At 32.6% G+C, this 16753-nt stretch overlaps 3 protein-coding genes across 3 annotated transcripts; 2 read left to right on the forward strand and 1 right to left on the reverse strand.

Annotated features, from left to right (window-relative positions):
• The first annotated feature begins 3287 nt into the window (after positions 1–3287).
• Positions 3288–4346, forward strand: Bet5 (blocked early in transport 5). The gene is made up of 3 exons (XM_029301325.2): positions 3288–3543; positions 3831–4040; positions 4126–4346. Exons 1-3 carry the CDS (start codon positions 3445–3447, stop codon positions 4249–4251), a joined length of 435 nt encoding a protein of 144 aa, XP_029157158.2. The 5' UTR covers positions 3288–3444; the 3' UTR covers positions 4252–4346.
• Positions 4347–5585: 1239 nt separating this feature from the next.
• On the reverse strand, positions 5586–16537 carry LOC114929666 (E3 ubiquitin-protein ligase RNF19A). The gene is made up of 13 exons (XM_029301274.2): positions 16486–16537; positions 13679–13852; positions 13457–13599; positions 13100–13289; positions 12680–12991; positions 12455–12599; positions 12226–12362; positions 12012–12109; positions 7752–7947; positions 7407–7602; positions 7154–7319; positions 6637–7016; positions 5586–6557 (listed from the first exon to the last, which is right to left on the reverse strand). The coding sequence occupies exons 2-13, from the start codon at positions 13839–13841 to the stop codon at positions 6314–6316; spliced, it is 2370 nt and encodes a 789-aa protein (XP_029157107.2). The 5' UTR covers positions 13842–13852; positions 16486–16537; the 3' UTR covers positions 5586–6313.
• Positions 8614–11738, forward strand: LOC114929667 (putative oxidoreductase dhs-27). The gene is made up of 3 exons (XM_029301275.2): positions 8614–9469; positions 9600–9836; positions 9911–11738. The coding sequence occupies exons 1-3, from the start codon at positions 9350–9352 to the stop codon at positions 10853–10855; spliced, it is 1302 nt and encodes a 433-aa protein (XP_029157108.1). The 5' UTR covers positions 8614–9349; the 3' UTR covers positions 10856–11738.
• Positions 16538–16753: the final 216 nt, after the last annotated feature.

A 16753-nucleotide genomic window follows, 5' to 3' on the forward strand; every position in this document is an offset into this window, starting at 1 on the left:
CATATTTTAATTGATTAATAATGATTTACTGCTTAAATATATACAAATAATTTACGCCAAAATTTAGAAAAGTTTTTAAAAATTTTGTATAGTTCGAAATATTCTTTCGACTGCAGAAGTATTTTAATAATTCCATAGATTTGCAAAATTTTAACTTTTTTGTATACGTTCTGGGAAACAATAAAAGTCGTTTCTTACGTAATTTTGTGCGCAGAATCCAAAACTGGCTACAAAATGACTCTATCATTTCAGGTTTTCAACATAAATGCATTAAAATACCCCAAAAAAACAGCTATTTTTGTTATATTCATATTATTCAGACTCTGCGCACAAAATTACGCAAGAAACAACTTGTGTTTCCCAGAACGCAGGATCATGCATCTTGTCTTAGCCAATTTAGATTTTAATTTAATTCTTTTAGTGAAAATTAATAAGTTATAAGAAAATTCCACAAAAGAATTATGCTTGAATTAAATTCATAAAAGCCAGATAAGATAAGAATAAAAATAGAATAAGAACAAAACTGTATTGTATTTAATTTCAGATAGAATTTACTTTATACACACTTACTCACACACAATAGAATTTTAATTTAAATCTTACAATTATTAGCAAAGATCTTACAATTGTTAACAAAGATATTTGATATAAAAAACAGCTGCAATAAATAAGTAATTAATTTCTTATTTTAACTAAAGAAAAGTAAACTTCAAATCAATAGACTCGAATAAATCTGTTATTAAAAGCCAATTTTTTATGGTTTTAAGATGTAGATAATGGTATTAGGAAACGTTAATCATGTATAACTGTTATAATGAAATATACCGCGCCGAAGATTTCACGGAATGCCATTTCATTTAGACATCGTGTTGTTTCGCATATTTATTTTTTTGCTTTTTATTTATCACATTCACTTTGTGATTTCCATAAACTTATATATGATCTTATGGAGAATATCCTATAACAGGATCTCGCAAATTAATATTCGTAAAAGTTCATTCATCTCTAAATGAGATACAGTGATTAAAAAACAATTTTTTTTTTCACAGCTTACCAAACATCCTGTTACTGGCCTTGAGTGCAAAGGTGAGCAGTAGTTATATATACTATATGTATACATATGTATAGTTGCCTACTCTTTCCTATCTTAAAATCAAATTTTTGTAAAATTTTTAAGTATGCATGCAAAACGATAGTTTGTAAAAAATCGTAGTTGTAAAAAATCGAAGAAATATGCATTTTTGATTTTATAATTTTTTTTATTACTGAAATCAAGAAAGAAAATTTAGTATTATATAAAATATTGTTTTTATTTATTTACAAATAAATAAAGGAAGATCTTTTCTCATATATTCAAGTAGAAATTATGCAATTATAGTAATCTTTGTATTAATTTTTGACAATCTATTTTTAGAAAGACACACATGCTATATGCCTTAAATATTTAAAGCGATTAACTAACTCAACTAGAATAATATTCAAAATAATTAGCAAGAACAATATCCAAGTATTTTCTTGATTTAAAAATATAACTAAGTGTCCTAAATATATAAAATAGTTTGTTACGCAACATTCATAATCGATTTTTTAAACCAGTTTTAACCAGTTTTAATTAAGAAAGAAAATATTAAACATAAAATTATGCTAGGTCTGATTTATCTATAAAAGAGTAAATGCGCATGTGTATGAAGACACAATGATAAATTCTGATAAGATCAGAATTAAAAATGTTTCTTAATTGCAGAGGTTGCATTTATTTGTGTTGTAAAGGCAGATAAATATGTAAAACTAATACAGAAAAATTTTTAAAAATTAAATTACTGTAATCTAATACTTTTTCATGATTAAACTTATGTTTGGAAACAGAAGATAAATTGACAAATTTATGCCATTAAAAAGATCTTATTGTTAATGCATTTTTATATTCAGCTAAAAAAAATTTCAAATATGAAAATTAAAGAATAAATAGATCATTTTGTAATATTTATGAAATTATTTCAATTGTGTTATATTGTTCTAATTTTAGAAGGGACAAACAAATAAAAAGATATAGATAATCGCGAAAATTGTTTAAAACTTATTTTAAGAAAAGAAAGGAATAAAAAGAATTTTGCGATTTTTAAATTTTCTTTAATTGTAAGATAGAAAAAATTTTCGCTGCGAGAGCCTAATGCTTAGCAATTCGCTGAGACAAGTCGAGGAACAATTTCGAAATTGAGATTTGAATTCCTTTTCCTTTCCTTTACCCCCCTAAATTGATGTAAACGAGAAAAATATATCAATCCGAAAAACCGGTTCCCGATTCAGCCAACTTTGTTTGCCGACTTGTCTTAGCGAATTACTAAGCATTATATAGGCTTTCGCAGCGAATATTCTTTCTATCTTGTTATTATATATATGATAAGAGCCGTATATTAATATTATTTGTTTCTTTAATTGTGTCGAATTATATAATTATAAGCACAAATTTTTTTAAAAACAAAGCTGTCAGAAAGAGATATACATATATATATATATAAAGATTAAAAAGTATTATTTTAACAAATAGATACCGCGAATCTTATGAATCGTTTATATAGAGTTAATTAATGATTTGCGTTGATGATTATGATATGAACTAAACTAATTATAAAAAAATATTCAAGTTTATGATCTCTCGATTTCTTATAGAAATTTATCACTAAACAATTCAATAAAATATACCAATGAAATACAATATCGATGCATCAATAAACGTTCCATATATATATATATATATATATATATATACGTTTTTTTTTATTATTTATCATTCTATTTTCTATCAATATATCTATATATAAATATAATATACACTTTCGCGAGCAAAATATGTATAATTATATATATTCTTATACAAATTATTGAATCGATTGTACAAGTTGGACGTTGAACGAAATGACATTCAATATAATCTCTCGACAGAGGGAATGATTTTAAATTAATACTTTGAACTTTAAATAATTGTTTTTTGAAAATGAATGCGTAACCTACCGGAGCACGTCGCGTTGCCGCCTGTCTCTTCAAGTGTCACCGTGCAAATGAGTAGATAAATGGTGTAGCCGCGCGTAAACGATGTACATATATGTATGACTATATATTGAATGTCGTCTTTATATTTAGTCTCACCGTAGAAGGTATAGTAAAAAAATGTATGCCGAATATTTTGTTTCTTTTATTTCGAATTAATTTTTATGAAAAACTACATATTATTTGTACTTTGTGCACTTCTGTTGAAAACACTTGCACGCTTGTTAGTCGATGGCCGAACTAGGTGTTTTCATATTTCATGGTTTAAGGTTTAAGGTTAAGGAAGTGCTTTACTAAGCGGAGAAAAATAAATACTCGTCGAAACGTCAAAACAACGATTGTGAGAAGCGATTGTGAAACGATTGTTGATGAATTTTTGCATAAAAAAAGACAGTCATGACAATTCATAACTTGTATATCTTTTCGAAAACTGGAATGTTATTGTACTATGCTGAGTGGAACAGGTTAAATAAATCGGGGATAACGAAAGAAGAGGTAATCAAGAATGCAAATAATTATATCTAGTTGTAAAATATAATTTTTACTACATTATAGACATATTTGGTGATAATAAATTATTATGACGACCTATTCATTATTTTTTATTAGAAGTCATAAATTTTGAAGCATTTTCTAAACAATAATATAAAGAGGTACATAAATGTAAAAGATAATGTATTTACATTATAAGTATCAATTATGAGATATTATTAAATATTGCAAAATTTAATAAATGCGGTAATTCTATCAATAATTATGAAAGATATATTTACAAAATTTAGGAAGCAAAGTTGATGTATGGAATGTTGTTTTCTATAAAATCGTTTGTGAGTAAAATCTCACCGTTGGATCCCAAGGAAGGATTTTTGTATTACAAGACAAGCAAATATACTCTTCATTATTTTGAAACACCATCAGGTCTTAAATTTGTTTTAAATACTGATAATGCCAGTCAGAATGTGAGAGAATTATTGCAACAATTGTACAGAGAAGTAAGATTTTATACTTATGTTTGTCTTTAATGGAAATATAGCAATATATTTATATATATGTATAATTGTATATTTTTCATTTTAGGTATATTTGGAATATGTAGTAAAAAATCCACTCTGCCAATTAAATGAACCTATACAAAGTGAATTGTTTAAAATAAAAGTAGATGAATTATTTAAAAAATCTCCTTTATTTTTAAGATCGATATAATAAAAATATAAAGCCTTTATATGCAAAAACGATTTTTAAAAATAAATATCAAATATAATTGTTTGTACATAATAATAAAAAATTAAATTTTTTTACACATTGTTCTTAAAAATATATATGATGCTTTAATATTAAGTTAGAACAATATTCTGAATCTTTTATTTATAAGAAAGAAATTTTATTTTCTCTTTATTTTTAATCTTTTGTAGTAGTTTATTTTGCCTTTTGGAGAATTATATACAATTGTTACAATATTTAATATGTAAAATAACAATATATATTTAAAAAGTATTTTAGTATTATTAAATATTAGTGATAGGCAAATACAGGCAAATAAAATTATATAATCTTATAAATTTGTATATGCCAGTATTCTAAATAAACTAAATTATAATTCTAATTAACATTTTTGTTTTTTGTGCAATAAAAATCGTATAATAAACATTTAGAATCATACATATACTTAAGTGCCATTCATGCTTGAATGTCCTAAATAATAAAATTAAAACTAAAATTTTTTTGATGAATTTTGTACATACTTTATTTTAATGAAAAAAAGAACAAGATTACTTTTATAGTAATAAAAATATATAAGAATATTAGAATATATAGTTAAGCAAGATTATAGCGTATGTTAAGAGAGAAAGAAGAAATTATATAATGTATATTATAAAACATATAATTATATATGTATAATATATGCATATATTATAGAGTATATAATATACATATATTTGCAAAAAAAAGAAGAGAAATTTAATTAAAAATTACAATTATCTTTCTTTGCGTGATCTAATTTTGAGTCATGATACATTTGTACACATTTATAAAATTTTATAAAATTTTCATAAAGCATACAAAAAGTCTGACTAGAAATTTAATATTCATACTTATGTGTAATTAATTTATTTTTTGGATATTTCTTCAAATTACGATATTTGTATAAGTTTGTAAAGATATTCTAAATCATAACTTTTGGAAAAACAAGAATTTAATTATATAATTTTTTTAAATCAGTATGCATGCGATTAATATGTAATATTGTATATTACAAATTAATATATTTTTACTTATTATTTAAATGCATTACTGATTTAATATATATAAATTTTGTTTAAATATAATCAATACTATATTTATATATATACATGTGTGAAGAAGCTACTGCAATTTGTGTAAATTTAAAATCTGATTTTCTTGGGTATGTGTGTATTATATAAAGTTACTTCTTTTTTTTGTAAAAACTACTGATTAATTTATAATCTTTTCAATTTAAAAGAGTAAAATATATAAAACTGATATTTGTATGATAGGACATTTGATAGAAATAAGACTATTTGTCATATTACATATATTTTCATACAGCAAGGACAGATAGGTTTTTTGCGAAATATGCATATTCAAATATTCTTATATGTATATTAGCCAATAGATTAAACAACATGTAATACTTAGAGACGTAATGAGCAGTATTCGACTTATAAAATGCAACGATAATTCGCGACATTAACTTTCATTTTTGTGTATAGTTTTTCTTAGCTTGTATTGCCCGCCCGCTCGTTACAAACCGGATTTTGATAATATTCGAAAATAATCTAGATAGAATTTTCTAAATATAAATATAATAGAATTATTTTTTTAATCTATTATAATAATAATATCGGTACATGAAATATCACAAAAAGAAAATTTTGTATATTTGACTCTTTTTTTTCTCTCATTGTTTATAACGTATTGGAGGCCAGTACGTATACATATATATTTATATAATACGCTCACAAATTTCCAATATATGTATAATCACAGCGCAAATGCACACAATCACTAAAAATTACTTTACCGTACTTTTATTTCCTCCCTTGTAATATTCAAAGTATATGCATGTTATATATATATATATGTCATTATGTACAATCATCGCGCTCATTCAGCCATTATACATTATGTATTATGTAATTTAATACATATATACACACTCAACAATGTATATACGCATCTATACATACGTCGTTTTGAGAGACACGTGCTATCATCGACATCCACAGGCTCAGTCTTAAATTTCTTAGCAATGCAAGCTTTCGTCTGTACTAGTAAGGCTTTGGCCTTCGTCACAAGGCGTGAATATTTGATTGCCGGAAATCTGTGACACTGTTGGTATCGGTTCCTCTATAACAGACAATCGTTTCTCGCGATCTGTAGATACCACTGAAGTGTGAAAAAATACATTTCTTAAAGTGGCCACATTGATGCGCTCCCGCGAAGTTTCATCTACAGGGCTCTCGACATTCAACTCGCCATTCAAATTCCTAAACACACAAACACAATAATTTATTAATAAACAAACGCAATAATTTAACGAGTTTAACTTAGTTTCATGATTCGTACTTAGACTTTTGAGATTCCGTTTCTGGTTCTGTATCTTTGTTTCGTTTACGGCTTCCCGTTGAACGATTATTCATTCCGCAGCTTTCCAACTTGCCACCCACCACCCTCTCTTGATCTGCTTCGATTACACTGACGTGATCATCGAATCGTACTCGTTCCGAACCACCGTCCTCCCCGCACATAGTCCAGTTACTTGAGTCGCTACATTGACGATCAAATGTGAGTTTACGACGAGTTCGTTTTGCTAAACCAGGTGCCACTTCTTCTAATGAACTTAAAGAAGTTGCCTGTCCAGCAGAGTCCATGTGACCGCCATTAGTAGAGCTGGCTGCTTGTTCTCCTTCTGTACTTCTGCCACCACTGATCGAACTACCATCAATCTATATATACATATAAAAGAGAATCGTTAATATAAAAATTTATTAATGTCAATTAAAATTAATCAAATTTATTATTTACATAACAAAAAAAAATAAAAAATGTATTCAACATATGAAGATGAAATATTTAATTAAACCTTAAAGTTGAGAACTGAGCCAGCCAATGCTCTTGTGGAGGCCGCACCATCGTCTAAAGCAATGGAAGCGTTTACGGATTTTTCTGACAAACTAGTAGCCGCGGAAGCTGTCTCGCTACACGAACTGAAGCGTTGCGTGGACGTAACGTCAGCCTGGACCTCCAGCCTGTGTATGTAAAGATATAGCTGTGCGTGATATATCACAGAAAAAATGACGTATTTTCAATCCACGCACGAAAGACTAATAATGTACCTTTGACCTCCGGGAAGTACGCTGGAAGCTATACTTCCCGCAAGACTAGTGCCAGCAAGGGCCACGTTGCTGGCGCTTTCGCGATCATTTTCCCGACCCAATTTCTCCAACTGACTGCCACTACCCAACGAAAGCGAGGCCTCCCCTATTGAAGGATTGCCGCCCCGGTGACTCGCGACGTCTATCGATGCCGCGTCTGCAACATCACAGTGATTTGATAAATGGGATTCGATCGTAGAAAAAATTGACCTCGATGCGAGGTACGAATAGTCATGAGTGAGACTCGCACGTGGCGAAGAAGGATTTAATCGACGACACGTGCGTGCACGAATGTTGCGTGTTTACCTATGTTGCGCACGCCTAGAGCCCCCATCAGCTCGTTTTCGTCATCAAAATCGAAACGAACTCCGGTACCACTCGTGGAGACACCGCAACCTCCGCTTCGGCAGAGAGACACCGGCACCACTCCATAGACGTAAAACAATAAGATTGGTACGCCGATACCCACGGCTAATCCTGCCAATACTGGTGACACTAGAACCTGCGGAAAATTATAATTATTATTATTATAAGTGTCTCTCCTTGTTGGGAAAACTTTTATCTCTCATAACGCGTCACTTGTCATGACAAAAAAAATTATGATCAAAGTGTAGTCTATATAGAAGAGATAATATTGTTAGTGTCTTTAAGGCTTCCTTCTTTTGTGCTGTAAATAAATGTAGCCGACACCTGTCAAGTAATATAAATAGAAGCAGTTAGATACATCGAAGGCCATATACGATGTAGTTTTACGACGATAGAAAATAAAGAAATGCGAGAACTGATAAAAATTTAATATTGCTTGATAAAACTATGAATCGTATTCTTGACAAAAAATATATGATCGATTTAAATAGGTCATTCATAACATAATACCCGGTCTTATCTGGTTTTATCGGAACGATAACTAATCTTATCGTTATCTAGATGTAACAACTTCATATCTAACTTCGCATTCCTTATGTTTTTAGAATTTTATTTATCAGATGCGAGATGCGCAGAGACTAAAAGAACGGAAAACTAAGTCATTGTGTATGCACGTTGCATTTGCGTGGATATACATTTTCCCTCTTGTCATGTCTCTCTCATTAAATTGGATAGAAATAGAACAATAGGGTTGTCAGCTCGCGCAGTCATCGACATAGAGGGATGATAGCGGGAAATGTAGGCAAAGGCGCGCCGATTTTCAGATTCTCTGACAGATTCCGGAACGGAGCGACGCGCAGATCGTAGACGAGAGTACGCGGGGCGGAGAGGAGATCCGGGAGGGGCAGAAGGAAGAGGATATTGATCCGGAGTAGGCATGCGCGTACACCGTCATCTCCTCTTTCCACCCTGCAGCGGCGGTGGCCGAGGTAAGTGACAATGGAACATGCGTCGCGTCGGCCAGTACTTCTTCAGAGGTCCACGTCGCGCCGCGGCAATTAAGGGTAACTCGCTCCCGGTGAGCCTAGGTCGAGGAAGCAGCCCCCTCCGAGGGCGTGTCGAGTCCGAAGCAGCCGCCGCACTCCTCTTCTCATGCCGGGTCGTCGAACTATGCTGATCCGTCGCGAATCGGCGCAGGATCGGCGACGGCGGACGTAACCGGGAAGAGGCAGCGACACGTAACGAGGAGGGTTTCATTCAGCGACGGTGATTTCACGGTGTGGCAGACACACGTATATATACGTACGCGTTTATATATGTGTACGTATTGTAATTGAGTAGATGTGTATATAATATATAGTCCGCCGCACATCGGTGGGGCATCGTCATTCGGCAGCGCACATGCCTTGTTAACGCTGGCTGAGAGGCCAGACCGCAGTTGGCTGACAAGTGAAAAAAAAAAAACGTCGAGTTGTGCTGATTGTAAAGAAAAACTAATAGAAAACTACTAAAGGACAACTAGAACTAGAAGAGTCATCATGTCCGATTTGGATGATGAAACTGATACTTCGTGCGGGGAGGAGCAAATTGTCTCGGATTGGGAGGTCCAAAAGGAGTGGCTCGAGAGCATATTGTCGAAGTACCACGATGGAAAAGCGGTTAGTCATGAGACATTAGTCATTAGACGCGATATACGTAATGATATGAAATCTAAATATAATTTTAGAAAATCTTAGATGTAGCGTTAACGTTCAATTCGAGGATAGATGATAGTAATGATTTCTTCAGGTCGAAGTATTGAAGTTTAATGTAAGCCCCGGATGTACGACCAGCGAGAGCGTGTTGAGCGCTATCACCAGCGTTACAGGGAATTATTTGTTAGCACCGACGACGGATCCAACGAATAAACCGTCAGATAAGCGCAGACTGTCCATTATTATAAAACAACTTCCTAGAGATCCGTTTAGCCGATTCTTCGTGACGGAAGGTCAATTCGACCTCCGAGAGATTAAGTTTTATACACAGGTAAGCGATAAGATAATCTAGAATCTGTTCTTTCTGCTTGATGTATTCTTCATATTGCGTACTTTGTACTTCAGGTGATGCCAGATGTGAAAGAATTTAATCGAAGACAGCTAGGACCGAGTCCGGAGGAACCGATTATACTACCGGTTCCGGAATGCTATCACGCTCATTACAGTCCTGCAGGCGGAACTGACGACAGTCCAGTGCCGCCGGAATCGATCCTAGTGTTGGACGACTTGGGAGCTTCGCGCTTTGAGAGCGTCAAGTTCTCGGAAGGGCTGACGTTGGACCAAGCGACGGTCGCGTTGGACGCCATCGCCCGTATACACGCTCATTCCCTATCGATAAAAGTCGTAGACGGGGAATCTCTATCCGAGCGTTATCCGTTCCTTTTCCAAACGGCAAAAGCAACAGATTCGTATCAGCAATTGGTGGAGCGCGGTTTACCACAGCTGGCGCACTTTCTCGAGAGCAGACCTGGATTAGAAGCGGTCCTCGAGACACTCCTGATTCTACGACCCCGTACCAAAGATATCATCTCGGCTCTTCTCGCTCCCGAGGGTCCACTGGCGTTGATAACTCACACTGACTTCTGGAGCAATAATCTACTCTTCAGGGACACCTGCGGAAGTGCGGAATGCTACATTCTCGATTGGCAGATGGTTACTTACAGTCGACCGACGAACGATGTCGCATTGTTGTTGGTGAGTTCAGTGCCCACCGAGTTGCGCCGCAAACACACTGAATCGCTTTTGAACACTTACTGGGACAAGCTGAATTGGACGTGCTCGCGGCTCGGCCTAAATATTCCCAAAGACTTGGGTTACACCAGAGAGGATCTTGACAAGGATTACAGAAAGTCACAATTGCTGGCGCTTTTACTTTGTATCGGATCGGTGGACGTCGCGCTCGGTGATCCTCTCACGGAGCAACGACTGATTGATGTCCTTGAAGATTTATACAATGATGGGGTACTGACAGATGAAGCTATCGTTGCGACGAACGTAGCCGATTCATAATCACCGCTGCCACCATTAACACTAGCGTATGCACCGAAGAATTAATATTTCTATCAGGGCTGTGACTCGAAGCGAAGAGTTTCACATGAAGCAATAGATACTTCAATAGCCCATGTATGTAGAAGATGCAATCTTTGTGTTTCCGAAGGAGGTTTAAGCCAGCAATAACGCGGGCGACGAAGAAGATAGTTGCAAAAGGGCACGTCGGAAGAATATAATGGATTAGAAACTTGCGCTATTCTCTCGGTTTCTTCTCTTTGCGACGAGATTACTATAGACAAGCAGGACAAACGAATTAATCAAGATCAAACGATGCTTCAACAGTACTAAATGTCTCGATTATACATTAGTGTAAGCTTTGACAACTTATCGATTATTACTCTTTAAAAGTTACAATGATATTTTAACTACTAGTGCAAAGTTCACCTGCAATTTGATGAAAGTAAAGATAAATACGGAAGCAAATTCTACGAGAAACTACGTTATAAAATTATTGATTTCTTATCAATAAGTATCAATTTTTACTGTATGAATTTTTTCACATTCAATTTTCTGCTCATACAGAAATTGCTGATGGACGTTACGCTGTGCCAAGTCATTAAAGATTTAGGCAAGTAGTTGTGATACAATTACGAAGATGAAATCAATTAGATTTGTGATTATAATGTTATAGAACATGCAACACAGTTGTAGAGTATGTTCGAAATGTACATGAAACATAAAAGTTATGTTCCATCTGCCCGAATACGTCCCGTGATAAACTTCTTCCGACAATTATTTCAGCGAGAACGCGCTGTTTTGTTAACGCTATATACAATTATTGTATTATCCATTTTCTCTGTATAAACTATATGGATAAAATATACCTTGATGTTATCACGAATAGCAAACTGAGTTTTTACTTTAGTTAGTACAGATAACAAATTTTTTTTATTCTTCTCTTCTTTCAAAAAATTTACATGCTGAATTATTTATATTTTTACTGAACTTTCAAAAACTTTTCAAAGAATAAGAGAAACATTATAATGTTTAGAATAATAGGCAATACTAATTAATTATGAAAATCACGTAATTATCTAGATATATAATATTGTTCAAATATTAAATTTCTCACTTTCTCTCTTCAATGATTATATAAAGTACTTAATAAACTTACCGATGCAGTAACTCCCCCAGCGATAAAAGCATTTCTCTTGTGCTTGTTAGCTTTCTCGTATCTTGTATACAATTTTTGTCCTACCCACACTGGTATACCTTGAATATAAAATATATGATATAGTTGTAATAACATGTTTTTCTTTTTTCAGTGTGATTTTCATGTTAACATATTTCTATATTATTGTAACATTTGTTAAAATATTACAACCAACCTATGATCATGGCCGGAAATGCTATACCAGCGACGAGACCGATTCCAATTGGTGCTCCCACCAGAGTTCCAAGCTGCCAAAGGATTTTTTTCTTTCTAGACCACGGTTTTTTACCCCAAAATGTGCAACCAGAAGGACTGCAAGCAAAATAAAAGAATTTAAACGTCTGTTATTTAAACATCTGTTTAGAAGTTGCATATGCACTCACAACTTTATTAAACTACAATACCTAAGATAATGAAGATCGCTTATTTCCTTCATGCAGAGCCAACAAAACTCTGCGCCACAAACTGCACATGTCATGTGATTACAGCTTCCATCATCCATCTTGACAATCAAAACCTGACATCTCGGACATGGTTTTATATCATCTCCTAAACGGATCACGAATTATAATTATTACATATCCAAGTTTAATAAATATTACTTTTTGTAATGTATAATATTTACTTACTATGTTGTGAATCACTTTGGCTGAAACTTAAGGAAGAACTACGTTCGTAATATTGAGAACGTTGCGCTCTTGCAGCATCACACGTTTGATTAGGATGCCAGCGAGCTTTACAATGATAGCAAAAGTACGAATCGCAACCAGGTCGCTCGCAACGTAATTTTGGACACGAGGCGCAACCGCTGGCGATTACAGCAAAACTGCAATCTGGAGCAGGACACCATCTTGCGTCGGGTTCTACTGCGAGGACTCTTCGAACCATAAAATCCTCGTACTTCTCTAATTGTGTTTGATCATTCAGGATCATCCGAATATCTGTATACATGAAAAAGTAACATAGAGAATCGTGAATATCAAGAGTTTACAAATCTCATAAAAAAACATATAAGATTTACAAATATAATTAAAATATAATATATTCACCATTTGGATGTAGCGGTTCAGAACACTCAGGGCAAGCAATATTGACTCTGGACTCAGAGATTTCTACTTTCAGATATTGTTGAAAACAATCATAGCAACTGCGATGATGGCAAGATTGGATAACAGGAAAAAATTCTATTGGTAGCTCGGCCAAGCACAATGGACATTCCATTAATCCATTCTCATTACTCTGAAATGACATATAGTGAAATTACATTATGCAGCATTATGCAACAAAGACTTAACAATAATGGTTCGTCATCAGATTATCATATCAGATCACATCAATAGATAAATAAGTCTATTGAAAGACTTTTTTTCAACATCCATACTATATAAATATGATTTGGCTAATACCTTTCCTGCAGAAGAAAGTACAGAGCCTTTGCTGGAAGCACGTTGTAGATCTATGTTGTGAAATTGAAAATGGCTCGATCCATTGCTTACTCTGGCTTCTCCCTTCTCAACATCTGTCATCCTGCCGCTCGTTTGATCTTTAGCTGCGCAAAAATATTCCATCTTAAAAAATCAAGTTTATTTTCAATTGTAATTTGCAACTTAATAGGGTCCATATGTTACCTTTTGCATTCCTATTACTTGCGCTAGGCGTTCTCGTGATGCGGCGACCGATGAGAGGACTGGAATACAATAATCTTCGCAGGGAAAATCGGGGAAATAGTCTCCGAGGACGAGGTGGTCCGCCGTTGCATCCTCCTGTTCCATTATCGTTTTCTTTAAACATCCTAAAAAGAACTGAAAAATATTACATAGCGTTATTATAGACTCATACTCGCAATTATAAAGAGAGAAATAATACGTTTTGCAATCAAACTGTACAATTACAAATAAATGAAGATTTGAAATAATTTGAAGTTTTAATCAATACACAATTTATATTAAAAAAATTTTTTTAAGAAAATATCACATTGTGTAACGCATCATTATATTATTATATAATCGTCATATAATCAAAATAATTTGTGAAAATAATTCAATCAAAAACTGAAGTAAGTTCAAATTTGTACAGAATTTCAGAAAATAATTTGTGAAAATAATTCAATCAAAAACTGAAGTAAGTTAAAATTTGTACGTTGTAGAATTTCAGAAAATGTACAGCTGATTAAACAAAACTTTATTAATAATAAGATAAATTGATTAGAGAATACGTTTCGTTTTTTATACATAATATTTTATATAAATTTATAGATGGATATAAATATATATAATTATGTAATACACGAAAAATATCGCGAATATGTTAATAAAATAAAATAAAAACTCTGGTAAACTTGTAAATTATGTATCGTATTAATAACAGTCTTTTCACTGCTTTTATTCACTGTCAGCTCAATGACTCATTATAAAGACATGAATAAGTGACATTATAAAGATAATTAAAAACCTGACAAACGTATAATCATGTTTTCTCATTAAATGTTGAAAAAAATATTCATATTTATTACTGGGGTACCAAGACATGGTATGTTGCAAAAATAAAATCCTTGAGAAAATTTAATATACAACAAATTAAAATCAAGCATGTATAAATTGAATAAATTATCTTGTTTAAAATTACGGTTTTCAATAGAAATTTTAAAAAATACACATACTTAGCATCAAAGAGAAAATATATAAAAATTATTAATATATATATATATATATATATATATATATATATATTAAGATATATTAAAATAAAAATATGTAACACGAAAGATATAGAGGCAAGAATATCGAGAATGTTTCTTTCTCGAGAAAAATGTTAAAAAAGAGATTTCGTTTCTAAGATATTTTTTTATTTTATTAGATTTATCGCAGTATAGCTGCTATATCCTCATCTCATCTGTTTTACAATGCACATTTGATATAATACTTTTAGAATAATGGCGACAGAGTTTTATTTTAGCTACGACATTGCACGTCAACTACGAATTCGATCATATCTTTAACAGTTTTTTGTCGAAATTAATTCACTGATTTCTCTGACAAGAAGCAATGATACAAGTCACAAAACACGATGATCATTGGCGATTTCACCGCGTCTATAGAATGTATGAATAATCAGTGTGTGTGTTGCAAAATCTTAAAGTCATGTAATGCGCACAGTTTCGACACACGCGATTCGAGGAAGAAAGATCGTATCTTCTCGTGTGTAAGGTACTTTCAATAAGTATTTTTAATATTATGTCATTCTTTTTAATATTATCTCTCTTATGTTAAAGTAGCTCCGGAAAATGTGTCATTGTAAGTTATAAGTATAAATTATTCATCTATTGTATTATATTACGATTGAGTAACGATCAATAATTAAAAAAGATATATTTAATTAAAGCAAAGTCCATTCTTAGGAGAATATAATTTAAAGAATAAGATTTTGTTATCTATTAAATAATGCATTATTTGTAATTTATTTTTGTAAGCTGTAATGTTTTGAACAAATAATTTATAAACCTTGTTTAATTATTATAAAATATAAATGAAATATAAAATAGAAATATCAATATAAATAATATATATAATATAATAACATAAATATATAAAATTTAAATATAAGTTTCTCATATACACGAAAGAGAAAGTTATATTCAAAGTTATATTCTATGACAAAATTTTTCGATATAATATCTATATAGTATTTCTATATTAATAAATTAAGTCTTTTCTATATAAATAAATTAAGATTAATACAAAATTGTTATCAGATTACAGTAATATTATACGCATTTCTTTAGCAAATTCTTTAAAGAGATCAAATAAAATTAATTGATTGACAAAAACCGTGTTATATTTTACCAATTAATAGATAGAATTAAAAGATATTAGTTAGAATTAATAAATAGCACAACAATTTATTAAATATGCTGCAAGTTAATTAGATGTTCTTTGCGTGCATAATTTATAAAAACGTGGCATCGTCCATCGTGAAAAAGCACAAAAGACGCAGAGCAGTAAATCTCCGCGACGAAAAGATCCGTCACACATAACTGTCATAGAAACGTTAAAAATCCTCTCGTCACACATCGGATGTCGAATAATTACTACTGATACACAAACCGTCTACAAACAAATACGCGTGACAGGCGAGTAAGGACAGATGCGTACTACGAATAATATGCTGAGATTCTGTTTACCAGTAGGAAGGCGCATTATATCTGTCGCTCTCTGTCTGTCTACGTCAACGAGCGCAAGGACAAATGATTTTTCCCGGTCTCACGACAAGAATATTAGAGATAAGGCGCGGTGGATTTCGTCGCGTTTAATCTTGTGCCGCGAACATCTCGCGCGTCAATAATTAACTCTCCTTGGTGCTAAAACGAGCCGAGAAACGACTTGTCTCTCGAGACTGATGAACAATGCGATCAGCGCGAGAACACGCGAGAACATACCTTCGTCGTATTATCTAGTCAGCTGGGTTGCCGAGGTATGCCTCGGCACCGCTGACACGTTCCTGGATGCCCAGATCGCCCAGAACTAGACGAATATCCGTGCAATTTGTTGGTTAAGGATGTTCACTTGTGACACAACAGCTGACTGCTCAGATCGCAACGGCATTACGGGAAAGAGTCCGAGATCAGCTGATTGCGAGATAGTCACGTGCAACCGCGACGCGAGATGTACTGCGGCAGTGCCACCAAGCAACAATAATCGACATTA

The sequence above is a fragment of the Nylanderia fulva genome, unplaced genomic scaffold (assembly GCF_048542155.1).
Source record: "Nylanderia fulva isolate GAGA-0341 unplaced genomic scaffold, ASM4854215v1 Scaffold7, whole genome shotgun sequence".
In the NCBI taxonomy this organism is placed as follows: domain Eukaryota; kingdom Metazoa; phylum Arthropoda; class Insecta; order Hymenoptera; family Formicidae; genus Nylanderia; species Nylanderia fulva.

What these genes read in the sequence shown, in the direction of transcription:
- LOC114929667 (XM_029301275.2), top strand. Translation starts at nt 9,350, where the DNA reads ATGTCCGATTTGGATGATGAAACTGATACTTCGTGCGGGGAGGAGCAA. An exon ending in AGTACCACGATGGAAAAGCG is followed by an intron (nt 9,470 to 9,599) that starts GTTAGTCATGAG and finishes TGATTTCTTCAG; the next exon opens with GTCGAAGTATTGAAGTTTAA. An exon ending in AGATTAAGTTTTATACACAG is followed by an intron (nt 9,837 to 9,910) that starts GTAAGCGATAAG and finishes TTTGTACTTCAG; the next exon opens with GTGATGCCAGATGTGAAAGA.
- Bet5 (XM_029301325.2), top strand. Translation starts at nt 3,445, where the DNA reads ATGACAATTCATAACTTGTATATCTTTTCGAAAACTGGAATGTTATTG. An exon ending in CGGGGATAACGAAAGAAGAG is followed by an intron (nt 3,544 to 3,830) that starts GTAATCAAGAAT and finishes TACAAAATTTAG; the next exon opens with GAAGCAAAGTTGATGTATGG. An exon ending in TGCAACAATTGTACAGAGAA is followed by an intron (nt 4,041 to 4,125) that starts GTAAGATTTTAT and finishes TTTTCATTTTAG; the next exon opens with GTATATTTGGAATATGTAGT.
- LOC114929666 (XM_029301274.2), bottom strand. Translation starts at nt 13,841, where the DNA reads ATGTTTAAAGAAAACGATAATGGAACAGGAGGATGCAACGGCGGACCA. An exon ending in AAGTAATAGGAATGCAAAAG is followed by an intron (nt 13,600 to 13,678) that starts GTAACATATGGA and finishes ATTTTTGCGCAG; the next exon opens with CTAAAGATCAAACGAGCGGC. An exon ending in GCTCAGTTCTCAACTTTAAG is followed by an intron (nt 7,017 to 7,153) that starts GTTTAATTAAAT and finishes ATGTATATATAG; the next exon opens with ATTGATGGTAGTTCGATCAG.